This window comes from Glandiceps talaboti, chromosome 11 (genome assembly GCF_964340395.1).
Source record: "Glandiceps talaboti chromosome 11, keGlaTala1.1, whole genome shotgun sequence".
NCBI classification, from domain to species: Eukaryota; Metazoa; Hemichordata; class Enteropneusta; family Spengelidae; genus Glandiceps; species Glandiceps talaboti.
This window is the reverse complement of record NC_135559.1, coordinates 13,036,835-13,055,150: the sequence shown is the minus strand read 5'-3', so window position 1 is coordinate 13,055,150 and position 18,316 is coordinate 13,036,835. Positions and strand designations below refer to the sequence as shown.

The window sequence follows — 18,316 nt, the reverse complement described above, 5'->3', positions numbered from 1 at the left end:
CGGAGTCACAGATCAGTGCTGTACACAGGCTATTTTTATTGACCTAACCGTAATTACTAAAATCTCCGAAACCACTGTTCAGCCCATTTTCTCTTCTTTTGAGTTGGATTATTTTGGTCCCCTAAAAGGCAATTCCATCCATCCATCTGTCTGCTCGTCTATCCGTCTGTGCGTGCGTCCATCCATCTGTAATACCTCATTTCTCAGACGTGTAATATCCGATTTCTTTCCAAGATGGCATGAAGATGACATGTCACATGGGACATACGCACGTCAGTTTTGTGACATATGCAAATTTGACCAAATTGCGGCCATATTTGTAGTTAAAAATAGATATTTACGTCAAAACTCAAAACCTGTGCTACACAGAGACTATATTCAAGTGTCAATCCCCATATTATTGCAAACGGTCTTTTGAAACCTTGACCTTTGACCCTGACCTTTTCTCAAAATGAAGTCATTTCTTGCCTATCACAACCTCATGGATTGGAGTACTTATTCTTATATTGCTAATTTCTCTCAAATAATGTTTACAGGTAATGTTATAATGGGACATTAACCTTTGACCTTGACCCTGACCTTCATGGTCAAGTATCACAATCCTGCCATTTCCTGCATTATCACAGACATTTCGTAGCGTTTATTTGTTGTCACCAAAATGTTTTAAACCACGTCTCTATTCAGCGTTATAAATTATGTCGCCATTCAGTCACATATAAGTAAAGTATTTGAGGGAGTTGTGCATTCTCCGAAGGCTTGTTAAACAACATAAATCGTTATACATGGAACGATTGTTATACAGTACTTGGAACGTCATAACTAACAACACCTTCCTGTTGTGGGGAGCATTTATTTAGATTTTTTGTTATATTTACTTTTTAAAAAGAGTAGTGGTACTAGACTTTCCTTCTTCAAACTACTTCAGTACAAGGCTATTCAAGCAAACACGGGTAACTTTAAAAGGTACATGTTCTGTACGTGCACTCGAGGTCATTTAAGAACTGAGACACCGGTTAATCTGGTATTCACATATCTGTGGGTTTACTTAAACGGTATTTTTTTATATCTCTTTCTATCAGACAGTGATTCTTTCATCAGTAATGACAACCGCTACAAATTGTGAATAATCGGTGAGGGGGTGTGGGGGAGGGGGTGTTCACGATTGATGAGAGTGTACTTATACGTCACATAGTTAAGCCTTGAATGATGTCTGTTATCTTTGATACCCTTTTTCAACTTGAAAAGCCTATTATATAATGACAAGACATTTCGAAGTGTCGTATACTCAATATGCGATTCCATCTTTGCTGATAAATAATCAATATGGGCTTTAAGAATGTTTAAAAGATTCAACAGGGTTAGCTATTAAAGGGAAGATTGACTTGCAAGTACCTGTTTAAAATTGACTGAGTACCCCTCCTCCCACCCCCGTGTGTTTGTCCACGCCATTCGGTTGAAATATACTTTTGATGTGGGACGACGATTGTAGTAATACAGAATCGGAGCGTTGTTGTTTGATCGCCGTCTAGAGATATGTTATCGGTTTATATTATTATGCAAGAGAGATTTTTTCAGACTGAAGTGTTTCTCAAACAAAAACTTGTCACAGTGTCTTCAAAAAACAATGTTATTCCACGACGACAGTTACAAGAGAAATTATGACAGTTATCAAGCAAATCTTTATACTTGATAGCTCGATGGCCTTTCTCAGTCTGTCATTTCGCGCCATTTTTGTGGCAGACGACAGCTGTTTTTAAGGACACTGTGATGATTTGATTTTCAAACACTTTTCGCTGTATTGATTTTATACTACTGATCCATGTAAAAATACGTAATGTAAAGACCAGTCCTACGGCTGTAAACTTTGTCTCGGTAATGATCTGGTTTGAATAAAATGAACATTTGACAAGATTAATATTGTTAGTTTGCACACGACTATCTATCTATCTATTTGTCTGTCTGTCTGTCTGTCTGTCTGTCTGTCTGTCTGTCTGTCTGTCTGTCTGTCTGTCTGTCTGTCTGTCTGTCCGTCCGTCCGTCCGTCCGTCCGTCCGTCCGTCCGTCCGTCCGTCCGTCTGTCTGTCTGTCTGTCTGTCTGTCTGTGACTGTCTCTGTCTCTCTATCTATCTATCTCGCTGTCTCTGTCTCTGTCTCTGTCTCCATATCTCTCTTTCTCTCTCTCTCTCTCTCTCTCTCCCCCCCCTCTCTCTCTCTCTCTCTCTCTCTCTCTCTCTCTCTCTCTCTCTCTCTCTCTCTCTCTCTCTCTCTCTCTCTCTCTGGTTGAAAATTCAAACCTCAGGAGCAGTCGTTTACCTTGTACTTTGTCTTTGCAAAATTGTAAACTACGTTTACCTACCACACATTTATTTATGAGGCAATCAATAGCCAAGCACATGTGTGTTTCTGCCAAAATATCTCTATAAGGTAAAGTGTCGGTAAAATAGCCATACAGTTGTATAATAATGTATTGACTCGAGTAAAATTGGGGTATTGAAGACAATTTTCAAGTACTCTATGGCTTTCGATAATGTATATCGTTTGAAATGTTATGCCATTAAATGGCCTCCTACATGTCCTTATTTTTTAACAAGTGTTTACTGTACTGTGGGACACCACCTCCCACACCCTCCCCACTAGCTATAATGCTGTTTGTGCCAGAATCAAGATTGAAAGAGAAAACCCTGCTAGCTAAGTATCTCCAAGTATAGGTTACAGCCCTATGTCAGACCTTTTTTGGCAAAGCCCACAGTCATCTATTTGTCTCATCGTTATGTATGGACGCTGGAATTGATTTCCACTGTAAGTTCAGTGTAGTGTACCACAAGGTATACATCTGTGAAGTGGAGCGGGGGAAGGGGGTGGCAGTGTATAATTACACATTACAATATGTGTAGCCGGGGGGGGGGGAGCTACGAAAATTCTTGGGTTCATGAATTTTCTTTGAGAGCGCGAAAGTGGGGGGGGGGGGGCGGCTGCGAATTTTTTTTAAACAAAATAATTTCTCCTAAGGCCCCCCCCCCCCTGTCGTAAACTCTGACCCCGGCCCCAGAATAAAATGATGAGCTATGTAATAAAACATTGTGCCGTGAATGTAAACCGGTGAAAACAGCTACTGATCAGACTATATGGCAATATTCAAAAACTTTATTTGAAATATAGAGAAAATAGTATTGGAAATCCACGAGATTGAATTATTTATTCATCCTGTTCCCTATGGTGCGACTATTACATGTCACTGAGTAGCAATGTATGCGTGACCTGGCTAGGGTCAATCGATCGAGCCAACGAAAGGTCATGTAAACTTATGATGACAAAGGTCAGAGTTCGAGTTTCCTTCAGATAACGGATTACAATGACAACCTTATTGGTATACACTGTGATTTTCCCACATGGTGTGATTAATTATCTTTCAACATACAAAACGATAATTTCACATCGTTTCTGGATTAAAACATCAAATTTAAAGCTAACTAAAATACGCCCTGTTATTATCTGATTGATATTGTTCCATGCATTGCACAGTTACCCGTGACATACACGGGGAACACACGCGCCTACTTGTAAACAGTTATTTTCCAATATTTCTCGAGTTCATTGAACCATGCTCTTTTCTGGCCGACGTGTATGTAAATCTGTAAAAGCATTCCTCCCTATCCCCTCTCCCTCCCCCTGTCTGTCTGTCTGTCTGTCTGTCTGTCTGTCTGTCTGTCTGTCTGTCTGTCTGTCTGTCTGTCTGTCTGTCTGTCTGTCTGTCTGTCTGTCACACACACACACACATACACACACACACACACACACACACACAGAGGAAATCCCAACTCCATGCTTACACCAGTGTCACGTTGTAACGTATTATACATGGTCTGATTATTTTTAGACTTCATCTTTCCAGTTGAAACTAAACTAAAGCTTAACAATATCGGAAAACTTAAAAGGTCGACTTTATTTTAACGTGATCAAAAAGTACAACGTTACACTTAAAGCGTTCGTTTCAAAAATGTTAGGAAAACTTTTAAAAAAAATTTGCAATTAAAAACGATGAAAACCTTACCACCTCTTTATTTTGTTTGAGCGTTTTAAAGCTGCAAAAGTCTTAAAATAGTTTAGATAACACCTATGTGTTTGCAAAGTGATGATTGCATGTAGCTTGTAATTAATGTCACATATCCCTTATTACGCGAGGTAGGCTCAAATGATATTGTGTGACGATTGGTCGAAGCCCGCCGCCACACGGTATGATTAGCCATCTGCCACAATTTAGCACACTTATGGAATGTCTAGATCTGTGACTAGACATTTTGGGTGTAACTGAAATTCGTTGAGTCTACCCGACATTTTTAAGGTCTAGATTTGAATCTAAGCGAATGCTATCTATCAAGTAGAATTGCTTTATACATATCGTATACACACTACTTCAAGTAACATAGTATTTACAGTTAGTAGTCTCATTAAAAAGACACTTGACGTTGACTTGAAGTGACAAAGCCCCCTAGCTGAGCGAAGAAAAATTTGGGGAATGACATCTCACTGGTTTTACTCACATATGTACACTTGTCAATGCAATATATACCAACAAGAACATGTCGGTCAATATATACCAAGTTGAATGTCACAGGATCGGATGCAATTAAAAAGTTAAGGTTTGATTTTTACGATTAACTGAACTGAGATTCTGCATATTGCAGACGGAAATATACAGGTTTTGTAATATTGTCTTTAGGGTTTCAATATATTCACGTGGTGATTGATGGAAGTCCTGCGTCATAGTCATTGGTGTAGTTGATACAATAGACAAATCATAATTACAAAAGATGACATGGTTACCGTTCATGACGTCACAGCTGACGACACTAGTTCTGAACCCCACGGTTATTATACTACCGTGATACCCTCCTGTACATTGGTAGCTAAACTTCCAAGTTCTGTCTGTGCGGTTGTATTTGGTTGTTTTTTCTCTTCCTTCACTGGTTCTAACTCTATCGTAAAATGACGTAGTCGTTTCGCCTCCCAAGAGATTTGCAGCCCGGAGAACAAGTGCGAATTCTCCTTGATGTATCTGTGAACGGCAGCGATATAACGCATGTGTGATCTCGTATAAACTCTGCGTGGTATGCACAGACGCACGAGCTCATATTCAGCTGGAGCTTCCGTACCATCGGGTTGTTTACCGAGTAAAAGTGATCCGATCTCGAATGCTCGTATACCGCCTTCCTTGAAAAGGGCACCACATAACGCGACGCCGGGATACTGCAGTGGTGGGATGTGAGGGAGAACGGAGGTTGCGTCAACGTACACCGCGTGACCACCTGTTGGACTCACGATACGGATACCAGCATCGGTTAAAAGTTTGCCCAGGTATTCCACTTGTCCTATGCGGTACTGCAGGTACTCCTCATCGAGAGCTTCCATTAGACCAACAGCTATACACTCCAAGTCACGCCCTGATAGACCACCGTACGTTGGGTAGCCCTCCTTCAAGATCAGATCCTGGCGACACTCATTTGCCAGTTCGGTGTCACGTAGAGCTAGAAAACCACCGATGTTAGCCAATCCATCTTTCTTTGCTGACATAGTACAACCCTCTGCATAACTGAACATTTCTTGGGCGATTTCAATTACGCTTTTATTTTGATAACCATCTTCATACTTCTTGATGAAAAAAGCATTTTCAGCGTAGCGACATGCATCGAAGTACAACTTGACCTTGTAGCGCCTGCAAACAGCAGCCGTGGCCTTGATATTGGCCATACTCACTGGCTGTCCACCTCCAATGTTGTTGGTGACCGTGAGGATGACAAAACAGACACGACTGCTATCAACTGCGAGTCTGTCTATCAGTTTTTCGATACTGATGTCGCCTTTGAATTTGACGTCAGTGAATAGAGTCTCTTTGGAGAAAGAAGGCAGATTCAACGCTATCGCTCCATTATTAGCCACGTGTGCCCAAGTGGTATCGAAGAACCCATTACTGATGGCTATATCTCCCGGCTGTATGATGTTCGTGAATAGAATATCTTCGGCTGCTCGACCCTGGTGAGTTGGTAGTATCTCCTTAAACCCCGTGATTTTCTTAACTGCGGACTCAAATCTATAGTAGCTTGGTGACCCGGCGTAACTTTCTTCACCTGTTGATACAATAAAAACACAAATATGTCATTCATAAATCAAAATAAAATTCACAGCGTCAACTTCATAAAGGGATATATAATTATATAAAGACAATTACCGGCATTCGTTCTTACCTCTCATTAGAGCTGACCACTGTTCAGTGCTCATCGCCGAAGTCCCAGAGTCCGTTAACAAATCGATCATAATATCTGCAGCTTTGATATGGAACGGGTTGTACTTCGCCTTTTCTAAAATTTCCACTCGTTCTTCACGGGTAGTCGTTTTAATCTTTTCCACAGATTTTACGCGATATGGCTCAAAAGCCGGGAACCTTTTGTCGATCTCAGTCATGGTGGCGGTGGGTAACTTGCAACTGTTGAGAGTTGAAAGAGATGTAAAAAAAACAGTATCAGTTGAGTGGGGGGAGATATCACTGTGTATACACGACGCACATATACCACTATGAGTTACACAGGAGTCGCCCACATAATATAGCCAGAAAGATGAATTGGTTATTGGGACAACATGTCACGGACTCACGTGAGCTAAAATTTTGACGTTCAATTTATCACGTGCGTTGTAGTGTCACCTCTCTGAGCCAATCCGGACTCTGATGCAGTATAATCTAAATACTGGACAATTGTGCCTGCGTCATTCATACAATCTTGTAGTACTTGTAGATTTAGCTGTAATTTCTGCACTTTGGACGAGTTAGAAGATTGATACACTAATGCAATCTAAATATATACAATATTGGTATTAAAGTACAAATCAAATTCAACAGTTTAATTACATCGCATGTCTTAGACTGAAAGGTCAGCAGACTCTCTGAAGGATATCGGATTCATACCACACAAGATTCCAAGCGTACTCGAGTACATGAGACGACGGTCTGCATTTCATAAATAACTAGGATTCATAGTGATCATTTATCAATTTTTTGAGAATAGTCTTTTGGGGCATGGTAACACCTCTTGAAGACTTTAGTATGGTTTGCATTAGTTATTTGGCCATACACATGCGTTATGTAAATTTAGACTTTAATGATATTAAAGATTACACTTGGAACTAGCAGGCAGGCACTTCACTTCGGGGCAAGTCAATGAACGAGGCATGTGCTAAGTGCTTGCCATGGTTCTAGTGTAGACTTTCGACTTGAACATAAACTGTGTGCAGTCTGGACTAATTTGGATTCCCTAAAGTTCAAGTAGTGATCCCGTTACAGAAGTTGAGTCGGTACATAAGATGTGAGAGTGATTCGAGTGTAATTACTTGGTCTGTCAGCTGAGTGCGAAGATCGAAAAGTGACATTGGTGGCGATCCGGAGCTTGAACAACCATTTGTGTGTATAATGAATCAAGTTTGAACCTTACGAAGACTTACGACAACCTTTGAGAAGAAAAAACACAACCCCACTGGGTGAGTAAAACAAATTAACACTGTAACGAAGAAACAATGATGGAAATCTGGCCTTGCACGAGAAGAAAATGTATGATCAAAAAAGGATGCGGAGAAGATTCGAGAACTTTTCGAAAGGAAACTTTAACGATTATGTTCCAATGGTGGGAATCCTACTCGAACTAGAACTGATAACATTGCAGTAACGGAATATAAAATTGCAGAAGGAGAGATTGTGCCTGAAAATTTTGAATAACGAGACAACGATAAAGACTATGGCAAACTTTGAAGTGAAGCCTTCAACGCGACCAGCTGACATTCGATTGCGACAAGGACGAGTATTAAAGAACACTTTAATTTAAAAAAAAATATCGGACGCTGATGCAGAACGTAGCAAAATACGACATAATTTGGATAGTCAAGCTCGAAATAGTGTGACAGACATGATCAACACCAGGATTGTTAACAATAAGTTAGACAACTTTGAACCTGTAACACCAGATGAAATAAAGAAACACATAACGAAAGCACCGTCAAAACAGTGCGCAAGTGATCCTATTTCAACGTGGTTACTTAAATAATGTGTCGATGTCTTGCTACCTATCATCACCTGCATTAAAACAGTGCGCAAGTGATCCTATTTCAACGTGGTTACTTAAAGAATGTGTCGATGTCTTGCTACCTATCATCACCTGCATGATCAATCGCTCCCTTCAAAATGGTACATTTCCAGATGTCTGGAAGGAGGCAACCGTCGTACCCAGCATTGGTAAAAAAAAAGCAGCTGGCGGTATAGACTTGTCTAATTATCGACCTGTTAGTAACCTGTCATTCATTTCCAAGCTAGTAGAAGTAGAACGGGTTGTTGTCGATCAACTCACCACTCACATGCAGATCAATGCCCCGCTACCGTACCAGTTACATCAATCAGCGTACAGACAATATCACAGTACAGAGACTGTCCTTAGTAAAGTTATGTCAGACATACTTGAGTGTATGGGTCAGAAACAAGTTGCACTTTTTGGTTCTACTTGATCTAGTCGTAGTATCTGGCAGTTTATCTGAAAGTGTTCAACTGAAGTTTGGCGTCCCACAAGGATCATGCCTTGGCCCAGTCCTCTTTACGGCCTATTCGAGTACACTGTTTCGCGTCATAAACAACCATATGATTAATTCATACGGTTATGCTGATGATACACAACTTTTGGAAGTGTTTAGATGATGAAACTGATGCTATAAAGTGTATAGAGAGGTGTGTCGGTGACATACAAGCCTGGATGTCAACATAGAGAACAAAACTGACGTTATCGGAGATAATCAGATCAAAATAGTTGACCATGTCCGCAATCTGGGAGGCTGGTTGGAATCAAATCTATCGATGGTTCGTCATGTTAACCAAATCTGTAAGAAAGTCAATCATAACTTATACAATCTCCGTCGTATCCGTAAATATCTTAATCAGAAAGCTTGTGAAACATTGGTCCATTCTCTAGTCAGTTCTCATCTTGATTATGCAAACTGCATATTGTATGGAATGCCACAGTATTTGTTTGACAGATTGCAGCGAGTACAAAATAATGCCGCAAGAGTTGTAAAAGGTTTGAGAAAGTATGATGGAATAACACAATCTCTTATTGAGCTTCACTGGCTGCCTGTCAAGGCAAGAGTTGATTTTAAAGTAATTTTACTAGTTTTTTAAGGCTTGGAATGGTAAAGCACCTTTCTATATCCAGGATTCGTTCTCTTGATAACACGACGGTCAACCAACAAACGTCGACATCTTTTCTTATAATTTCAACTTAAGCAATATATGGCGAAGTCTACTGACATTTTAAGAAGCTTAGTCCCCGACGCGAAGTGACAAAGAACGATAGAGTCTCGCAAACTTTTGGAATCATGAAACAACGAAATTATATTTGTCATCGGATCATCGCAAAGTATAAAAAGTAGTTTCTCGTTTACAGATTACTGCCAGCTGGTCACAGTGTATCATAATATACCGATCCAGAAATTGAGTTGACGATGTGCCTGACATATTAACCAACGGTGTACGTGTAAAGTACATCGCTGCACTTTCAATTCACTCCACTGTGCATCACCTACGAAGTAGACTAGCTAACGGTCTACGTGTAAGACGCATCGTTTCTATACTACATCACTCGATAGCTACTAAAGAGAAGATGGAGAGGAACACTACTCAGTTTGTCTAGACTACTTCGATTTCACCGCACCTACTTCTACACAGATTAAGAAGTGGGTTAAATGTGAACACAACTGGTCTTTGTTTTATAGTTTGTTCAAATTCTGTAACACTTCACGCGATAGTAGATACACACCTATTGACAAAACTCATAAGCGTGCAAACAGCAGGTACAAGTACATCACTTGATTTCACCTGACCTTTTTCGTTCGCAAAATTGGGTCATGAACTTGACCCAGTTGTTCTGTGTTTAAACTTTTTCGTTTCTGTGTCAGTTCACTTGACAACGTATACAGACCGCAAATGAGAAAAAACAAAAACAAACAAACAAACAAACAAACAAACAAAAGCAAAAATCACAAAACTGATCGTGTACGTTTAAACTATACAATACAATATTGTACGGTAATTGTTGCAAAAAATTAGGTTAACCAGATAGCCCCAATCCACATGTGGTCTACGTGTAAACGTCTACATCACCCGTATCATGTCACTATAGATGACTAACACACTCAACATATAAGTGACACTTTTATAATAAAAAGTCCCAGTCTACGTGTGAAAAAAATCTACATCAATGACACTTGATAAATTACACTTCAGTAAAGTACATACCAACAAAAAGCGGGTTAGGATATTCACACACACACACACACACACACACACACACACACACACACACACACACACACACACACACACACACACGCACACACACACACACACACACTACCACTGTCACCAGTCTGTGTGTCATTCATTCATTTATTTTGTGCACGCGTCTGTATTTTTATGCATCATCGTAGACAGAAACATAGACGAAATTATAAAGTGCCAAAAATATAGCAAAATAGTAGTAGAACGCAGCGAGGTGATGTATTTACGAGGGATAGCGATAATTCAGGCACGCGAAAATACCTTTAAAAATTGAAAACGAAGCTCATTTACAATTTTAGAAAATTCGAAGGGATTGGTTTTCTGTATCCACGTGAACAATTGTGTACTATAAGAATGTGCGTATATATATAATTCTTGCACAGAACCGATGAATGATTTACTCTTGGATGACTTCCGATCTAATACATTTGTTTGATCTAATACACACACTGCCAGTGCTGATTAATGCGATTTATATGTCTCTAATCTACAACGGGTAAGTTGTTTGAGGGGTCAGCATCTGTTACATTCTCAGGCGTTTTAGGCACATGAAGAACAGTCAGGGCAGTGTTTAGGTACCGGTGTGTACGTCTACGACCTTATTAAACAACCACATATGTGTGTGACTGTCTTTATAAATCAGCTTCGATCACCGTCATCAAAGAACACGAACGTGTGAAGTGAATGAAAAATTAAAAGTCGATGTACGTGTGGAACGCACCGTGTATTCATTATTTCATATCAGACCTAAGGCCAAATAAAAAAAATAATGTGTTTCTGGTAACCCGACCGACTATTACTGTAAGTCCCTAACCCTAAACTTTGTTTATGGATGCACAAAGGTAAAATGGTAACAATTCCCTTTAATTTCTATTTACTTCTATGTACACCTGAACACTGTTTCTCGTGAGACTTCACAATTTTTTGCGATTTTATTACTTTTTTTTCTAGAATACATAAAAAACTTTAGGATCGGCAGTGAAAAACTAGGTGGGGGCGGGTAACCGGAACCAAACAATTATTTTTTTTAGGCCTAACGCAAAAAAACTATTGTAACGAAACTCTCAGTAATGGACGATTAAAACTCTGGTTTTGAAGATAATAACACTATCAAGTATAAAGATGACGTACAGCGAATTTCACAATACCGTTAACCTTTTCTGTTTGATACAACCACACACTGAGAAACCAACAAGAAACTGGACATGCTACACTTTAAGATAGCAAGATTGAATGAGTACAGTTACTTGCTACAATTTGCTACAATACAGACATCAAATGAATTGCACAAAGGACATTTTACGCGCCCTTCATCCAGTGTTTGATACTAAGAAAAACATTGGCGCCCGAATGTCTGCATGGAGTTGCAATACATCGAAATAGTTTATTTCATTTAGACTAAATGTAGCAAAACATGCGATCTTGCTATTGGAGTTTAGCATATGCAGTTTCTTGTTGGTTTCTTTGTATCAAACAGAAAAGCTTCACGGTATTGTGAAATTCATTGTAAACTCTCTTACAGCGTGACATGTATGACATGTCCACAGCACACAACAAGATAAATACTATGCAGTCATGAACATGATATTCAAGTCTGTATTGTTGACTATCTTTTTAAAAATATTTTTGTATAATGGAGTATGGAAGAGTAAGCTTATAATGTATTAAAGAAAATTTGTGCTCATTTGATAATGTAATAAGGAGATGTTTTCTGGCACCCTCAAAACAACTTTCACTAGTTGTCCACCACTGACAAAACTATGTTCTGATCACAGACAATTCTATCCAATAAAAACAAGAAGAAGAAGAAGAAGAAGAACAACAACAACAACAACAACAACAACAACAAGAACAACAACAACAACAGCAACAACAACAACAACAACAACAACAACAACAACAACAACAACAACAACACTGGTTGTATTACTCACATAGTGCGTCTTATTGTATGCGATGAATAGCTGCCGGTATTCGATAGTGTGACTATATCAAATACTGCAGAGTTCAATGACTGGCATGATTTATCTTAACTATCAAATGATACGATGTGATTAATAGTATCTAACGTTTACATTAGGTACAAGGTGTGAACACTATCTACACCTAGTTACAGGATTGTTGTAATCTCAGACACTAGCCACCATCAATATTAGCATTCATTGCCAACCGCTGTTGAGTCTGTCTGTCTGTCTGTCTGTCTGTCTGTCTGTCTGTCTGTCTGTCTGTCTGTCTGTCTGTCTGTCTGCCTGCCTGCCTGCCTGCCTGTCTGTCTGTCTGTCTGTCTGTCTGTCTGTCTGTCTGCCTGCCTGCCTGCCTGCCTGTCTGTCTGTCTGTCTGTCTGTCTGTCTGTCTGTCTGTCTGTCTGTCTTTCCACCGTCCGTCCGTCTGTCTGTCTGTCTGTCTGTCTGTCCACCCACCCAATCTTCCTTCCATCCATCCATCCCTCATCATCATCATCATCATCATCATCATCATCATCATCATCATCATCATCATCATCATCATCATCATCATCATCATCATCATCAATTGAGGAAATATGTAGAAATTGCAGTTCCTCATAAATGAAGTTGGCTTATTAAATTTCATCAACTCTGTTCCAGTAATATTCTTCACAGAGAGTAATACACAGTAAACATAACACGATACCACAACATGTTTTCAACAAAGTAACTTTTCTCATCCATCAGAGGGGGCGGTATCCAACAATCCCATCTCAAAAATGGGGTTGCCATCAACTAAACTTATCAATATACATATAATTTGTGATGAAATGGCTATCATATGTACCCTGTTCTAGTGTCAAGAGGGTTCTTGTAATAAATCACATCAAAACTGATAAAAAAATGCCATTAAATCATCCCAGACTCTCATGGTCACGTGATGTCTACTTCCAGTCCAAAATTTGTGGACTTGTCTGAAATTGCTGAGCACAGATATTTGGACGCTCCCCTGGTGTGCTTGAATTAATTTGACCCGGGCTAAAATAATCATCATGAGCGGATTCTCACCGAGCTTTATAGGTAGGTGTCCCTCTTTTTGTGTTGTTCACATTGTTGACGTTGAATACTGTAATGCTCTTGGATGACTACGAGTTGATAAAAAGGTGAACCTGTAAAAAGTAAATCTCGTCTCAAGGTCAGAGGTCAGACGAAGAATCGTTCGATTTGTTTCAACGTTTCCATTGTTTTATTTCATTCGTAATTCAAAACATGAAAAAAGTAGTTTTTTTTCTAGCTATCGTCCAGCGATTTGTGGCTATTCGGGTTCGGCTCTTAGTGTATTTATCATTTCATTTATTAGTCAGGATCATAGACTAGATTAGTCCCTAGTGGACTATATCCATGGTCCTCACCAGAAAAATATTATCATTCATTGTAAATATTTATTGTAGGTACTATATTATTGTACATATTTAATTGTTTAATGTTATGTTCTCATTTTTCTGGTGAAATAAAGTCGGTTCATTAAAATATACATGTACTTACATATTAAGTGTACTAAAGGACATCAACAAAAAATTATCAAAAAAAGTGAATTTCCTCATCAACATTCGAACCGAACGAATCATATACAGACGGTTTTAATGTGTTTTCCATTTCATTCTTAAAGGTGGTGATCCTAAGAAGTTCAAGAAAAAGACAGCAGCAGTTGATCTTGCGAGCATCGCTAGGGCTTACACAGGTGACACCTTTTATGTTTTCCAAATAGTTCGATTTTTCACCAAATTTTAGAAATACGGTGAACGGTGTTATGACATATGGATGAGGATTTGGGTATTGAACAACATATGCCAAGTCCTTGTTTGTAACTCAGTACATTGTAAATATTAATAAATGTGTAAAAATCTTTATTGTATGAAGATGAAGATCAAATCTGATTATATGGATAAAGGTGCATGCAATGTGAATGCTTTAATCATATGCGCTTATAAAGGCTGCAATGGATTGTAAGCTCCCCAGGGAGTTGAGGAAGTATAAAGGGCCGTTGTGCCGCTATAGATCCGTACCAGGAGTAATAATTGTAAAGCGCTTTGAGCACAGAGTGGGAAAGCACTATATAAAAACAAACATTGTTATTATTATTATAATTATCATATGGTAACACCCTTTCTTTCTGCATTTTGATTGTTTTCGAATATTACATGTCATGTAAATGCGACTGTTGGCTGCAAACTACGCAAAGGTGACGTCATTGCCGTTTGGGCACACAAATTGATGACGTCACGCCTAATAGTATTCACTACAAAGATTGTACAAAATGTACAGAAAATCGTTATTTTGGCGTAAACTAAACAGATCGATGTTACTAGTTGCCACAAATTTAATCAGCGACAAACTATAATCCAAGTCATATTTTATTTTATTTTATTTTAGACTTTTGCTAAATTTGTGGCCTCTTTCTTTATTTTTTTACAGAGGAATATGCGCCAAGTGGTTTCTCTCCAAGCTTCGGAAGTAAGTTGTAATTAAACCCTTGGTTATTTTAATTAGCTAATTAGAATAAATAACCTTTTGTCAGGACACACACAAGAAATCACAACATAGAAAAACAACAAAGAAATACTGACAAACGCAAAAAACGAACAAACCCCGAAACCATAAAACTGAATAAGGATTCAAAGTATGTTCCTGAGATATTGTCTTTCGAAATTATGAAATGCCTTGATTAATAACCTGTCCCTGGGATTTTACCACCTCTCTTTACAAATGCCAGAGAGATAAGTTGCACTTATTGAAATACTATTTTTTTAATGTGCTGTGGTTATGATCAGCAGACCCGTCGTTTGTTTATCTCCTTGTCACGCGACAGAGAGATCATTGCATGTCATTTGCTGTGAAATAGATGATCTAGAATTGAGATGCTTGACACTAGATTGTTCGGCAAGGTCAGAGTTCAGATAAGCCATAAGGTTTTTGTTGTGACGAAGAATGATAGGTTATGAGAGGACAGGGACAGTATATATAAACATACCAGGACACGTATACGTCATTATTTCAGCAACTTGAATATTCGTTACCTGGTTTAAAATAGTAAAGATGGAAGGGTCCTCTACACGGGATTTCTAGTTTTGTTTTTTAAAAAGTACACGTACTTAGCAATCAATAAAGTCTCCCAAGTCATCATCCTCACCCCCCCCCCCCCCATTTTGACGACTAACATAAGACAGTCGTTCCGAGATGAATGCATCAACGTCATTCGATACATTATGCGTAACCGACCAAAAGATAAAATCACAAAATTCGAACTAATCACATGATGAAAAGGGCAAGCGGACACGTACGCAAATGGGTCACAGTCAACTTTACAAGATATACGAGTTTATTAGAATTGAACTTTATCGTAAAGTAAATTTGACTTTGACCTTGGCTATCTGACCATCTTTCGCAAGTTTATTTTACCACTCGTATCTCAGGCTGACTACACTCAGTGGTTTCTCATGATCAAGTCCAAGGCCCCTACCGAGAATTACGCTGACCTCAACTGCAAATCACACCGGAAATTTGAACATGCTATCACGTGACCTTCATATGGGGGGGGGGGTACGGTATAAACAAATGATTATCTGTTGATATATTTTTTAAGAACGAAAGTTTTATGGCTTTTCACTCAAGATGAAATGTGTTTAGCTTTACAAAGGATTAGCATTCCACGTAGTTCCATGTTAAGTTCAAACCGCACATACGGGCGTTTTTTGACCACGCATTTGCCATGACAACCATATTTGTATTGCCACAGTATGTTACCACGTATACGGAGGCCAATATGGTATTGGTTACTTGTCCCCCGGAGTGAGTTTTGTAACTTACGAACTTTCACAAATTATGATAACTACAGACAATCAACGGGGGTGGTTTTTCGCGAAAGTCAAGTCAAAATCAAACATCCATTTTATACTAAATTAAGTTTTTGACCTCTGCATAAAATGAGAGGAATCGCTTCGAATAGAGCAACCAAGTCTAACAAATTCATCAAGTCGTGTGGGTTTTAGATTAGGCTATCTTTAGATAAAAAGGTTTAATAGGGATTCTTAGTCACGGATTCGACACCAAGTCTTTATCTTAACTGTGATTTTAATTACTCTCCTAGGTGCCTCTCTACCCAAAAGGTCGTATTTACAACAGCAGAAAATAGAGGGTGAAGACCCACAGGATGGTGGTAAGTTACTAAGTCGTAATTAAATAATCAACATCACCACCGCCGCCGCCACCACCACCACCACCACCACCACCACCACCACCACCACCACCACCCATCATCACTATTGTCACTATTTCCTACCTATTCTCCTCCAATGAGACTGGATGTCGTGCCGTTCCGCCCTCACCGGCCTCCTCTGGGAGTGGTTGACCGATGTGTGAGGGCGACCCGTCACGGCGTACCTTACAGACTATCCTCAAAAAAATTGGCCATGCTCTCTCTTCTTTCTCTGCATTTTATTTTCACGCTCTGAAAAGGAGAGATTTTATTATGCGCGTGCGCACAATAAAACCCACTCCATCAATTTAAAGCTGCACTAGCTGCAACGAGAACGGGATTTCTGACAAATGTTTTATTAGTCGCGATAATTTACTCATAATTTTGTACGCCGTGAACAATGTGCCAACATCTTTTGGTAAAGTATTATTTTGTTGCTGTATTCGCGATAAATCAATTTATTGAGTTTTTTTTGTGTCCGCATCCAAAATCATTGCTCCTAACGGCGATCACGATATCAACCTGTTTCTGTACTGGTTATGGATAATATCGACCACTGATTAACATGTAAAATGTCTAATCATTGGTATTTTAACATATTTCGGAGATTATATCGTGGTCGTCTGATCGAAAAATGGCAGCCCAGTTACAACCAGTTTTTTTATTTTGAATTAGTGAGTGGCACACTCTCTAACGAAACAAAGTGACGCTATAATATAATTAACACATAACAAGTGACTTCGCCTCTGACGCAATAGATTCGATAGACCATAAAACAATTAATTTTATCCATTGCAAATCGTGTAAACCTTGGGCACGACACATTTTGCATTTTAACAGAGTGGAAATATTTTGTCCCTAAATAAGGTGTATTCATTGATAAGTTATACGGGGCGAAAGTAGGAATATAGTTGATAGTGAGAATCGGAATCTTTTTCGTGAGAGTCACTGAAGAAGACTATTAAACGAAATGCCTTACAAGTTAACAATCAGTGGTTATTGCAGTCTCAAACGAAAAAGTGGGTCTCGCGTGAAATAAAGAAGGCATAAATTAAGTCAACCATTAGGACACATCAGAAGAGTATTGATTCACATAGTATTCATGCTTTCATTAAAAACAATCACATCTTACCTTCTATACATCGTTCTCTTGGTGTCAGTTTACCGAAATCCAGTCAGATTATAGAGTTATGGGAATTGTAGATTGTATATAAAGCCTACCAGTACCAGCTGTCTCCTATGCAATGTGTCTGACTTCGGAACGCTGGAACTTATATTGTGCTGAAAACGAGTATATTGTAGGCGGCTTCTTATCATGTCAAGAAACTAAAAAGAGACGACCTACTTTCCATTCGTACTCATTTAAAGGGGAATGCCACTTAACTCCAGGAAATGACGTCATTTTTAGATAAACTATAATTACTTGCGATTTCAGAGAAACATCAATTTGATTTTGTGCCTTAAAAGGGTAACTTTGTTATGGGGCATTGCATCATGGGAATCAGCAGAAATAATATATTCGTGGTTCATTCCTTTGATATAATCTGTTCAACTGACGTGGGCCAAGGACACAAATTAATTAACATTTCTGATTAATTAACATTTCTTTAATATTAATGTTGAATGACAGAAAGTTTTTCATTTTGGCAGACATTCGGGTGGAATATCATAATTTCGTAACCAATGTAGAGCACGTGCCTAGTGCTAGTAACGATTTTCAATGGGCTCATATTAGATTTACGAAAGCTTACA

General features: G+C 38.9%; 1 protein-coding gene across 2 annotated transcripts; it reads right to left on the bottom strand.

The window, feature by feature from the left end:
• Positions 1-3,818: 3,818 nt before the first annotated feature.
• Positions 3,819-17,794, bottom strand: LOC144442330 (tryptophanase-like). 2 transcript variants are annotated; one of them, XM_078131641.1, is made up of 3 exons: positions 17,697-17,794; positions 6,243-6,481; positions 3,819-6,125 (listed from the first exon to the last, which is right to left on the bottom strand). In XM_078131641.1, the coding sequence occupies exons 1-3, from the start codon at positions 17,705-17,707 to the stop codon at positions 4,873-4,875; spliced, it is 1,503 nt and encodes a 500-aa protein (XP_077987767.1). In that variant the 5' UTR covers positions 17,708-17,794; the 3' UTR covers positions 3,819-4,872. The 2 variants fall into 2 exon arrangements, with proteins under 2 accessions (XP_077987767.1, XP_077987768.1); XM_078131642.1 differs by lacking the exon at positions 17,697-17,794 and adding an exon at positions 8,199-8,267.
• Between the last annotated feature and the right edge of the window lie 522 nt (positions 17,795-18,316).